Genomic DNA, 11,401 nt, shown 5'->3' with positions numbered 1-11,401 from the left:
CTGCACCGCCGTGATGTCAGCGAAACGTGAATCCCCCCGCCCCTCTCCGGCGGCCCGGCCCTGGACCGGGACACGGGCTGGCTGCCTGGCACCCCTTCCCTGCCGCGGGCCCGCCACGCACCCAGCCTGGCCCCGGGAATCTGCCGCTCCGCTCCCCGGCACCGGCACCTCCCCGCTGGAATCACCCCGTGGTGTGCGGCACCTGGGCTGATGCTCCGCCCCGTCGTGGGGCAGGAAGGGACTGGGGTCCCCTCCTTTGCAGTCCAACTTGGCAGCAGTCCGTGGGGACAAGTGAATGGGAGAGGAGGGCATGGCTAAGGAAGCGGTCAGAAGCATCTCTTAAGCTGTAATTTGGTGAGGAAACACAGACTGAAAAGTTGAGCAGCTGCTGTAAGCAAATGGGGGGATAACTCCTGGGAATGTCTGCACTCGCCTCACACCGGGAGCCGAGTGTGAAGGGGGCATTGGGATGTGAACCACGGTGCCCCCTTGGCTGGAGTGGAGCCATTGGGAGCAATGGTGGGGCTGCTCCCTGCTACAGCAGTGCAAAACCTATGTGCACAGGGCTGGGGATCCACACCTTCCCAGCAAGCTGCCTCGCTGCTCCCTGCCTCAGTTTCCCTCTGGAATTGGGACTGAGGAGTGGGGGAGCCAGCCTGCCTTTGCAGCACAAACATACACAGTGCCTTTGCATCTTGCTCTGGATGCCATGCCAGGAGGGATCACACAGCCTGCTCCTCTCCAGGCAAGGAATTTGTGGGATTTAGTTCCCCCATGAAGCTCAAGCAAAGCAGGACCCCTCTAAGAATCTGGTTTCCTTCACCATGCTGCAAAAATCTGCTTTTGCTTTCCAACACCCTCCTGCTAATTTGTTCTAGGTTCCAGGTTTTTGCTCGGTGACATTGTGAGTCCAGCCATGTCTAACGAACGGAAAATGCAGCAAACTTCAGCCCCCTTAAATCTGCCTCTGCTGGCCAAGCTCCCCTCCCCAGCCCCCTGCTGCAGAGTGGGGTTTCCTGCCAGCTCTGCCTTCAGCCTCACGTCCCACTCCCCCTCTGTGGCCCCCAGCCCCTTGGCTCAGGGCTGCCTCCTCCCCTGGCTCCCCTTGTCCAACCTATTGAGTTCAGTCCCCACATGCCACAAGTTTTCAGGTCCAGCATCCATGAATTGCTGAGCAGCTGGGGCTGCAGCTGTTTTGGGAACAGGGAAAAAGTCAGGAAGGGCTGAGGTTTTCCTACATGCTGGGTCAGAGCCTGAGCAGAGAGGAGACAGACTGTAGTGCTGAGCCTCCTGGGCTATCCCTGCCACACCACCCTCTCTGCTTTGGGATGAAGGACTGCCTGCATGTTCAGGCATTCCTGCACACCCTCCCTTGTCCCTGATCCACACAGGGGGCAAGGCAGTGAAGCAAGCCTGGCCCTGTATGCCATCTCCTGCTCTCAAAGCTCCTTGGCCAGCACAGAAACAGAGCCAGCACTTAAATCCCAGGCACTGCTGAAAACAGTCCATCAATGTTTTGGGTTATTTCTGTGTCTTGCCTTTAGCAAGGGGGAACAGGCCCCATTGCTGCTGTCCTTTCCCACACATGGTTCCTCCTCCCATATGCCATGGCCCAAACACTTGGTGTGTCTTATCTCCATGGGATTATCATGGCCTCTGGGGGGCTGAATTCACCTGAGCATCACGGCAGCATCAGCCACTAACTGGGGAGAACCCCTGGCCAAAGGTGAAATCCAAACACAGGTCTGAGCAGGAGCAGCTCCGGTTGTGGAGGAATACAACCCAGCCTCAGAAAGCCAAGGGCAGCTTAGCTCAGATCAACAAGATGGAGCTCAAACGTGGCAGTTAATTAAACCTCCCGCTTAATGAGACTATTGAATGTGTTAATAGACAGTAGCAGCTATGAATGAGAGGTGGAAGATCTAACCTGTGCTTAACAAGGACTTCTGCTCAATCACACCTGAAGTCAATCAACACAGCCATGGCTGCAAATGGTGTTTGTGGCTGCAAATGGGGTTTGTGGCTTAGGTTGCTTGACAGCTTTGTGGGGAAAAGGGTGATCGCAGTCCTGCATGGCCTGGCACTTGGGTAAATTGCATTCCTGGCTCCCTACCAGTGCTGGCTGGTTATCTCTCTTTCCTCACTTTTCATGAGCCCAGTGAAGCTCCTGGAACTGGGCTTTGAAAGCTGAGCCTAAAGCACCGAAGTCCCCTCCTCCCTTCCTGGTGGGCTGCTCCCCATCACTGTTTCCTCATGTTGTGATGGTCCCATAGAAGCCAGGAGTCCATGGGTGCTCCTGGCAGGCCCCCATCCTTGTCATCCCTCCAGAGCTCTGCCATCAGAATGAAACACATCTCATCCAGTCAGGGGTACCCCACTGCTCCTGGCCCCACTGACCCTCCTGCAGCTTTGGGCTGATCCCCCAGACACCCCATAGCAATCTGGGGTTTATGGCAGACAAAGCCAAGAGAAGAATCCACTCTGGAAAAAAAAGCCCCAGGCCAAGTGACTCAACATAGGTCATGTCAGGCAGGGCTGGCGAGCAGCACTGGGGCTGGGCTGGCGGGGCTGGGAATGTGGGTTATGTCACAGCAGAAGCACATGTCACCAGGGTCCTGGGACAATGCTGCCAGCACACCTCCTGGGCCATGGGGGTCTCCTTCTAGTAGTAAACCAAATCTCTCTCGTTTCACATCAAATACACTCTCTGCTTGCTGCTGTCCGACAGCCTGGAACAGCCCGGTTCTGGCCAGCCCAAGGCTGTGGTTCTCGAGGGGCCCAGCCACATTCCAGGGTCCCACTGTGGGGACAAGGCAGGGGAACAGGCAGGTCACCCCGCCTGCGTGCCAGGCCGGACCTGCTCTAGGAAGCAGACAGGCTCAGGTTTCTCCAGGCTTTTCCAGACCAAATTCCTCTGAAGAACCAACCCGTCAGCAAATTCTTGGGGAAGCGGTTGCAGCTGTGCGCAGGGTCACCCGGCCCCGAGGCGCGTCCCGAACGGTGAGGGACGCCCCGGTGTCCGGACTGCCCGGGGTCCCCGGCACGAGCCGCGGCTCAGCTCCATCCCGGCAGGAATCCTGAGGCTTTCCCACCAGCCCCATCCAAGCGCAAGTCCAATAACCCGGGGCAGGAACCGAAAAGACGGCGGGGGCTGCATTCCCGGGATGGCCCCGCACTGGCACCACCGTGCCAATTTTGACACCGCGGTGCCGGGTGAGCACGGGTTCCGGGACCCGAGACCCGCCCGGCTCCTCCCGCAGCCCGCGGCAATCGGGGCCCGGCGGTCCCGCCCGGCCCGCAGGGCTGCACGGCCCGGGGAGCGGTGGCGGCTGCGGGGTCTCTGCTGCCACCTCCAGGGCACCGCTGGCCTCGTCCCGGCCCCTCGCGGTGACACTGACCCCGTACCTGGGGGCTGCAGAACCTGCAGTAATGCATGCACGCCTCAGCCCCACCACCCTTATCTTCCTGCGCGCTAAAAGCCCCACTGTGAGCCGAGCCTGGGAGCGATATAGTATGTCCTGAGGGTCTTGGCCACATCCTCCTGTGACACTGGGATCCTCTGTTCAGCCCGCCCTCGTGCTCAGGGCTGCACGGCCCCCCCAGACGGGGTGGGTGCTCCAGAGGGTGCTGCCAGATCAGTATCACCGCGCCCGCTGCCGCCTTTGCCACCCTCCCCTTCCCCAGGCTCCAGGAGCCCGGCAGGGCTGGGACACAGCCAGGGAAGGTGACCCGCTGCCAACACCCCGGCACCCGCTGCCACTGGGGACGGGCGCTGGGGAGGGGGAGCCTGCCCGCTCCCCCCTGCAAGAGGCTGCCCATTTCCAGGCGTCATTAAAGAGCAATTAGCTGGAAATTAAGCTGAGAACAAGTATTGATTAGCTCATTAAGGCTGGGGGAGCCGGCTGAGGCGGTAGGAATTGCTGCTGCTCGCCCTCATTATGGGCAAGGTTAAAGCATGTGGTCGGGCAGCTCACTAAAAATGCCAGGGACCAATCGATGTCCCCAGCCCAGCGCCGCCCAGCACCCCCAGCACCCCCGGGGACATCCAGCTGCTCTTTTTCTGGGACTGGCCCTTGACCTCTGTGATGAGCCAGCTCGGGAGGGACTGAGCATCCTTGCTCCCCTGCTGCATCCTGGGCTCCCCTGCAGAGGCAGCAGTGTCCCTTTGGGGCTTGTCAACACCCCAAAACTCACCGGCTAAGTGAGATTTCTCTTCCCCAGTCAGGGGAATCCACGGTACCCCTTAGTGCAGTGAAGTAGCTGAATCTGCACGGCTGCTGGCTCCAGGAGAGAACAGACCCCGTGGCTGAGCAGCCCAGAGCTGCAGTGCTCCACTACTGAGTTTTTCATGTCTCTGCCTATTGGTGCCAGCTTGTGCCGTTGTGGGACAGACCAAAGAGGGTCTCAGGGATGGAATGAAAGCAGGTGACAGATGAAGGACTCTCAGTGGCTCTGTGTGCCACACCACACTGCCCTGTAATCCAGCCTCACGGCTCTTGGGGTTAGCCCAGACTCAGCCTGGCCAGACCCATGCAGCCACACCCAGCCACCCCAAGCATCTGTGTCTCTGGTCCCATGGCCCTCCCATTTCCATCTCTGTCTCTTGTGGCCACCAGCAGCTCAGGGCCAGCTCCCAACTAGCACACACAAGGAGGGTGGCCCTGCAAAGCCGGGTGGTGTGTGTGGGAGGAGGCAGGTGTCATCATTATTTTTGTTTTCTTTACACTGCTCTGGAAATATATTGCATTCTCAGATAATCCCGTTCAATTATACCACAATAAAACACATAATAAAAACGTAATTCATTTTTCCTGAGCGCTCCATCTCCCTGTGCCTTGGCAAGCTATTAAAAATTTGTCTTCATTTTTCTGGCAAGAGCCTTGTACCTTTTCATCTTTAATTTATGAGAGCAGAATAGCTACTGACAAGCCCTTATTGCACGGCAAGGGGCTGCATTATTTATAAGCTGCCAATGGCTGGCTCAGGGGAGATATTTGCAATATTCTGGGGCTGAGAGAAGGAGGGGGACAGATCCCTGATGTGCCTGTCCCAATCCACTCCCTTGCCCACCCTGGGCAGGTGCTGGGTGCAGGTGTTTTTCTGGCTGTCTCTTGAGGGGAGCAGCTCCAGCCTGGCCTCTGCCAGCCCCTGCCAGCTGTGGAAGCTGTGGCACAGGGTGCCTTTGGGCTGCCTGGCCCTTGTCTCATCACTGTATCTGCCCATCTTGGCCTTTGCAGGGGTTTCACTCTGTCATTCAGCATGGGGTACTGCAGAGCGCAGCTGCCTCCATCCCTCCTCTCCCTGGCTGGACATCCACTGCTCCTTCTGGCTGCCCTGTCAGACAGAAGGCTGAGGGGGAGCACTGCCAGGGTCCTGCGACAGCAGCGATGTGCTCTGCAATGTGCTCTCTGATAGCTGTGCATAGAAAGTGGGATAAAAATAGTCCTGCAGGGAAGGCACAGGAGCAGGGCCAAAGCTGTCCTGTGAGCAGGCTGCAAGAGGGGGTGTGAGTGTGGGCAGAGCCTGGGTGACATTCTGGCCTCTCCAAACCAGCAGCATCCAGGGCAGCAGCTTAGCAAAGCTCTCTGCGCAGCAGCGAGGTCCAAAGCCGACTGTACTAAAAAAAACCCTCCTGACAGCTGGATAAGCTTAAACACATGCCAGGCCAGCCAGAGCTGCTGCAAAGGCAGCAGGCTGGAAAGCAGAACCCAGCCCCAGGAGGTGCAGAGGCACCCCAAAAGCCAGCCTGCCCCTCTCTCCTGCTCCCATCCTCACCCCAATAGCAGTCCCTTTCCACCGAATACAAATTAGGGAGCAGCACACTTTGCTGTTGGTTTTGTATAAACAATCTGCCTTTATTGTTTGGTATATATAGGTACATTTATATGTATATCAAAAATATCTAGAGGAAACCACAGTGCACTTAAAGCTATTTGAGAAGGTCCACCTGAAAGCAAGCACTCCAGGAGGGGGTAGAGTAACCCCTCAGGGGAAGCCCAGCCCTGAACGCAGATGGCATTAAAATGAGAATAAAAACCAAGACTCTACTGGGATTAAAATGTGCCATTTGCTCTGGGGATGGAAGCAGCAGAAAGCCAGATTAAATCCCCAGAGCAGCCTGGAGGAGAGCAGAAGGTGAGCTGGGAGCATGTGCCTGGGCTGGGAAAGCCCCCCACTCTGAGTTCCAGCCACTACGTGCAATCGATCACACCCCCAGCTATTTTGGGCATGGGGAGTTTTCCTCTCCAAAAGCTGCTCTGCCATCCCCAGGCACCAGCTGCTGAACCGCTGGGCACTGTAGGGTGCCTGCAGAGGTTCTCTACCTTCAATTGCTGATTCTCTGCTGCCTCCTAAAGCTGGGGAGCACCATTGTCTTCCTCATCTCACTTTTATTTCTCCCTACACCACTGCTCACAAGGTCCCTGGTGTTGCTGCCCGCACTTCCCTGCGCACTGCACAGAGCCACAGGCACCCAGAGAGGAGGAGTGCACCAGGGTGCCACCAGAGCAGGGCTGAGCCAGGCACAGGGACAGGGGTTGGTGTGGTGCTGCGTGGCTGCAGGCACCCCGGGAAGCAGGGCTGAGCACCTGGGACCTATGGACACACAACGGCCAAGGGAAAGCGGCAGCAGCCCCGAGGGGACCCAAGGGCAAAGCTCAGCAATGCTCTGGCCTAGCAGCTCTGTGGGGCACATCAGCCACCCCAGCAGCTGCTCAGAGCCCTTTGTTGAAGTACACAGTCTCCAGCCATGGATCTTTCTTCTGGATCTGATCTTGGACTTCAGGCTCCAGGCTGCTCACAGGCATTGAGCTGTAGAGGAAACACGGACACAGAGGACGGAGGGGTATAGCCACCAGTGGCCTCAGGTTGGAAACTACCTGCTGCACCCACGGGGAGGCTGTCCCCATGGCCCAGCACAGACCCTTGCCTGTGCACAGAGATGTGTGTGCACTGGCTTAAGCCCCCAACTGCTCAAAGAAGCAGAAGAATCTCTTGGGAGTCAGAGAGCACCCCTACCCCACACAGGAGCCACACGTGCAGACAAAGGGCCCGTCTGTACCTTTTCTGTGGGAAGAGTGCGCAGCACAATGGGGTGGCAAACACCAAACTGCAAAGGAAAGACAGGGAAAGGTGAAGCTGGGCTGCATGAATCACCCACACCCACCCATGGCCTGATCCCAGAGTAGCAATGAGACAGGCCAGAGCTGTGCCGGGTGTCCAGCCAGGAAAGGGCTACAGAGATGCCCTCTCCAAGCTCCAGAGTCTGCATTTGGCTCCTGAGGAGGGGCAAAGTCTGTCCCCCGATGATGTGGGGGAACAGCAATGCTGAGTAGGAGCCCATGATGATGAAGCAAAACAACTCCTGGCCCCAGAACCTCATATCCCATCCCATCTGTCCGGGGTACAACTAGCCTGGCCAAGCTCTTGCATCGCCCCAGGAAACTTTGGGGCAGTTCTCTCCCCCTACTGCCAAGCAGGGTTCCCAGCAGCACTGTACCATACATCTGGGCTTGGTATCTGCCCAGGGCAGTGATGCCCATCGGTGGAGGAGGACTTACCAGAGTCCCACCAGGCTGACCTGCAGGGGAGCATTCAGGTACGGGTACCGCTGCCAGGGACAGGGAGAGGATGTGTGTCAGTGCAGTGGACAGGGCAGGAAGGTGTCTATTCCCCAACAGGGTGCCAGCCCTGAGGGGTGCCAACAATGTGCCAAGCTTGGTGAGCATCCCTACGCCCACCTGCCCAGCCCAGGTTCACTGGTACCTTCAGGAAAGCTCTCTTCTCCAGCATGTTCATGATCACCGGCGGAATGGCTGAGGCAGGGAGGAAGGAGATGAGCTCCCAGTGCTCACAGCCCCCTGCCAGCAGTGGGACCCCATCCCACGCTGCCAGGGATCAGCTGCAATCTCCCAGCACAGGTGGAGGAAGGGAACTCACCCATGGCGGGCGCTGCCATGCCAATGCGGGACACCACCACCTGGAAAATGGCCTTCTGGGCTGCTGCTGTGGATTCACCCAGGCGGTTCCCATTCTCATCCGTGACAGGGATCCCCAGCTTGAGCTCTCTGCAGGGACACAGGGGGCCACAGGGCACAATGGTGAGGGGATCAGGACACAGGACAGGGACATGTCTCCAAGGGAGGCTGGCATCCTCCAGTACCCCATCCACACAATAAATCAGAGGGGTCTCAGCTGGAGCCACATTCACATTTGGCAGCAGTTCCAACAGGGCTGTACAGGGACCAATAACCCCCTGGGTTGCAACCAGGCACTTGTACCCTCAAGCCAACCCCCCATGCTAAGGATCAGCAAGGAAGTCCCTGCATTCCCCACCAGTGCCTACAAACCCTGAGGGCAGCCTGTCCCACCTCGGGGCTCACCTCTGCCTCATCAGCGGGATGTTGATGCAGTTGGCAGCTGCCACAGCTGCAAAAGGCACGTACCGGCCGATGATGGCTGGCAGGTGCTGGGGGGAAAAGCAGGAGAATGTCACATAGAGGCTCTGGGGGCAGAGCTGGCTGTCCTTGGGTCAGTCTCTGTCTTCCTGCAAGACCTTGGGGTGTCCCAGCCCCACTGGGGAAAAAGCGTTTCCTCCTCGCCTGCAACCCTCAGCTGGTAAAAGCTGCACAGACCAAAGGGTCTGGGGGAACCCAGGTCCCCTGCCAGGCCTGGACAAAGGCTGAGGGATGGAAGAAGCCTGGAAATACATCCAAAGCCTGGAGGGACAGGCCATCTCCACAGCCATCACTGGGGAGAGCAGTTGCCTTGTGTGGGCAACCTCAGCAAACCCCTTTTCTTCATTTTCTCCCCCACCCCAGGTGAATCCCTTGCTCAGCTCAGAGCTCAGGGAGATCCCATGGGGAGGGTCCACATCCCCCAGCTGCGATGGCCAAGGATCAGCTTACCTTGGTGAGGGATTTGAGTCCCAGTGCTGTGACAACTGCCCCCGTGGTTGCACTCACATAGGCTGTCCCCAGCTGGCTGAAAGAGCAGGAAGTGACACCCTTAATCCAGGTTCTTCCCATTCCAGTTGCCCATCCAAAGGAAGGAACAGCAAGCCCTTCAAGAGCATCAGGACATCTGGGTTCCTCTCTCAGCTCTACCACTAACCCTGACAGCCCCAATGGCATCCATCTCTGCCTTCACCAGGTCTCCATTGTCCCATCTCACAGTACCCTGCTATGGAAGGCACCCCCTGGTGTTTTGGGGTGCCTCAAGGACCTGGTCAGAGAGATGCTCACCTGGGGGTGATGGGTGCATCTCCGCTGCGGTTGGTGTAGTTGACAACGGCATTGAAGGACTGGTTCACCCACTGCCAGAACAGCACAGCTGGCGTGGTCCTGCCAGAGAGAGGAGGGTGCTGGAGACACTAGGGGATGTCACCCATGCTCCTACAGCACGAGTGGGGTACGGGACACGTGTCCCCTTCTCACCCCAGAGCCAGGAGGATCCTCCAGGCATCCTCTTGGTCCTGAGGTGAGGAGAGGACAGGTACCTGTAGAAGGTCAACATGCAACCAGTGATGGTCATGTTCATGGGGACCTGAGCAGACATGCGTCCCACAAGGATCATCTTCTCGCCCGTGTCAGGGTGGAAAGCCGAGTCATAGATGTACTTCGCCCGCCAAAGCTGGTCCTCTGTCAGCCCAGGGTGTACGGTGCCTGCCCTGCCAGGTAAGGGTAACACCTGTTGAAAGACCCCCTGCCAGCACACATGGCCAAACTGGTCCCCCACACCATTTGGGGCAGCTGGGAGATGCCTTAGGGACCAGCCAGGCAGTTTTGGGGGCTTTGGCCAGGGGGGCCAGCATCGCTTCTGTTCCCACTCCTAGGAATGGCTCCTGCCTGGGAGCAGTGCTGAGGGCACATCCACCCTCCCAGTGGGTACCTGTAGTCCTCCACCACCCGTCGGGCTTCCTCCAGCGTGGCCCCTGAGAGCAGCAGGTTTCGGGGGTCGGTCACCATGAAGAAGTGCTTGGCCCGGCCCTGAAAGGTGCTCTGGTCCCAGCGGGGCTCCCGGATGTTGATGGTGGCAGGCAAGGACGGTGGCATCTTCTGGCAGGGCAGGGGATGAAAGGGTTATATGGGATGTGGTGCCTGTGTGTCCCCCCCACATCCCTGCTGCAGCAGCTCTGTGCTCCCCCAGCCTGAGGGGACAAGGGGTGAACAGGAAGCCCCTTTGTACAGGAGCTCAGCAGCGACTCTTGAGCCCTCCCAGCACATGAAGCATTTTGTGGGGGGTGCGACCTGTAAATGGGACTGCACCTTGCAATGTGCCAAAGAGAAACCCCCGACCTTGCCCACACCAGCCACCAGAAATCAGGGAGCCCCCACCCCAGCAGAGCAACCCGGTCACACAGGAGGGGACAGGGACCCACCACGTAGGGGCTACAGCTGCTGCCAGCACCGGGGGAGCGGAGTGAGGAAGGGCACTGGAAGGAGGAACGTCCCTCCCGGCAAGGCACCGACACACCCGGCGCGGCTTTATTCCACACCCGCCCTGCCCCGAGGGAAGCGGGGCTCGGCTCCCTTCCTTCCCGCGCCGAGCATCCCTCCCGCCACGCGTGACCCCCCTGCACAGGGACCCGGGGCAGCCCCCGCACTCACGGCTCCCGCGACAGCGCCCGCCGTGCCCGCACCGCCGCCGCCGCCGCCGCCACCACCGCCCCACTCCCGCCCCTGCGCGCGCTGACGTGCGGCCCCGTCACGGGTGGGCGGCCCCGCGCCGGGCGGGCGGGGCGGGACGGGGAGGGCGGCGCGCGGGGGGCGGCGCGCGGGGGGCGGCGCGCGGGGGGCGGCGCGCGGGGGGCGGCGCGCGGGGGGCGGCGCGCGGGGGGCGGCGCGCGGGGGGCGGCGCGCGGGGGGCGGCGCGCGGGGGGCGGCGCGCGGGGGGCGGCGCGCGGGGGGCGGCGCGCGGGGGGCGGCGCGCGGGGGGCGGCGCGCGGGGGGCGGCGGGGACCACGCGTGACCGGGGCCGGCGGCGGGGGGAGCGGTACGTGCCGAGCCACACGCGGTGCCCGTGGCCCTCCCGCGCTTCTGTGGGCGTGCCCGTGGGAGTGCACGTGCCTGCCCGTGACCGCGCGCGTGTGCTCGCGCGTCGGCTCGGCCTCCGCTCGCTCGGGTGCTCGCGCGCGCGTGTTCGCACGTGGGTGTTCACGTGCGCGTTTCCGCGCGTCCCCGTGTCAGCCGCGCGCGTGTCCCCGGGGTCTCGATGCCCGCGACACGAGCGCGCGCGTGTCCGTAGCGCCGCGGTCGCGCGCGCCGCGTTGGCGTCCACGCGCGTCGCGGTTGTTGCGCCGGAGCGCGCGGGGCCCGCGCCTCCGCGGGAGCGGGCGTCGGCTCGAGCGTGGGGCGGCGCGTGCGGAACACGCGCGTGTGAGCGGGGCCGCATCCGCGCGTGT

General features: G+C 60.5%; 1 protein-coding gene across 1 annotated transcript; it reads right to left on the bottom strand.

Annotated features, from left to right (window-relative positions):
- Window positions 1-5,823: 5,823 nt before the first annotated feature.
- SFXN3 (sideroflexin 3) lies at window positions 5,824-10,661 on the bottom strand. The gene is made up of 11 exons (XM_059476764.1): window positions 10,608-10,661; window positions 9,889-10,055; window positions 9,497-9,667; window positions 9,243-9,341; window positions 8,907-8,982; window positions 8,382-8,467; window positions 7,939-8,066; window positions 7,765-7,814; window positions 7,560-7,609; window positions 7,061-7,108; window positions 5,824-6,810 (listed from the first exon to the last, which is right to left on the bottom strand). Exons 2-11 carry the CDS (start codon window positions 10,050-10,052, stop codon window positions 6,714-6,716), a joined length of 969 nt encoding a protein of 322 aa, XP_059332747.1. The 5' UTR covers window positions 10,053-10,055; window positions 10,608-10,661; the 3' UTR covers window positions 5,824-6,713.
- Between the last annotated feature and the right edge of the window lie 740 nt (window positions 10,662-11,401).

This window comes from Ammospiza nelsoni, chromosome 8, assembly GCF_027579445.1.
Source record: "Ammospiza nelsoni isolate bAmmNel1 chromosome 8, bAmmNel1.pri, whole genome shotgun sequence".
In the NCBI taxonomy this organism is placed as follows: domain Eukaryota; kingdom Metazoa; phylum Chordata; class Aves; order Passeriformes; family Passerellidae; genus Ammospiza; species Ammospiza nelsoni.
The sequence above is the reverse complement of the archived record's forward strand: the minus strand, read 5'-3'. Positions and strand labels throughout refer to the sequence as shown.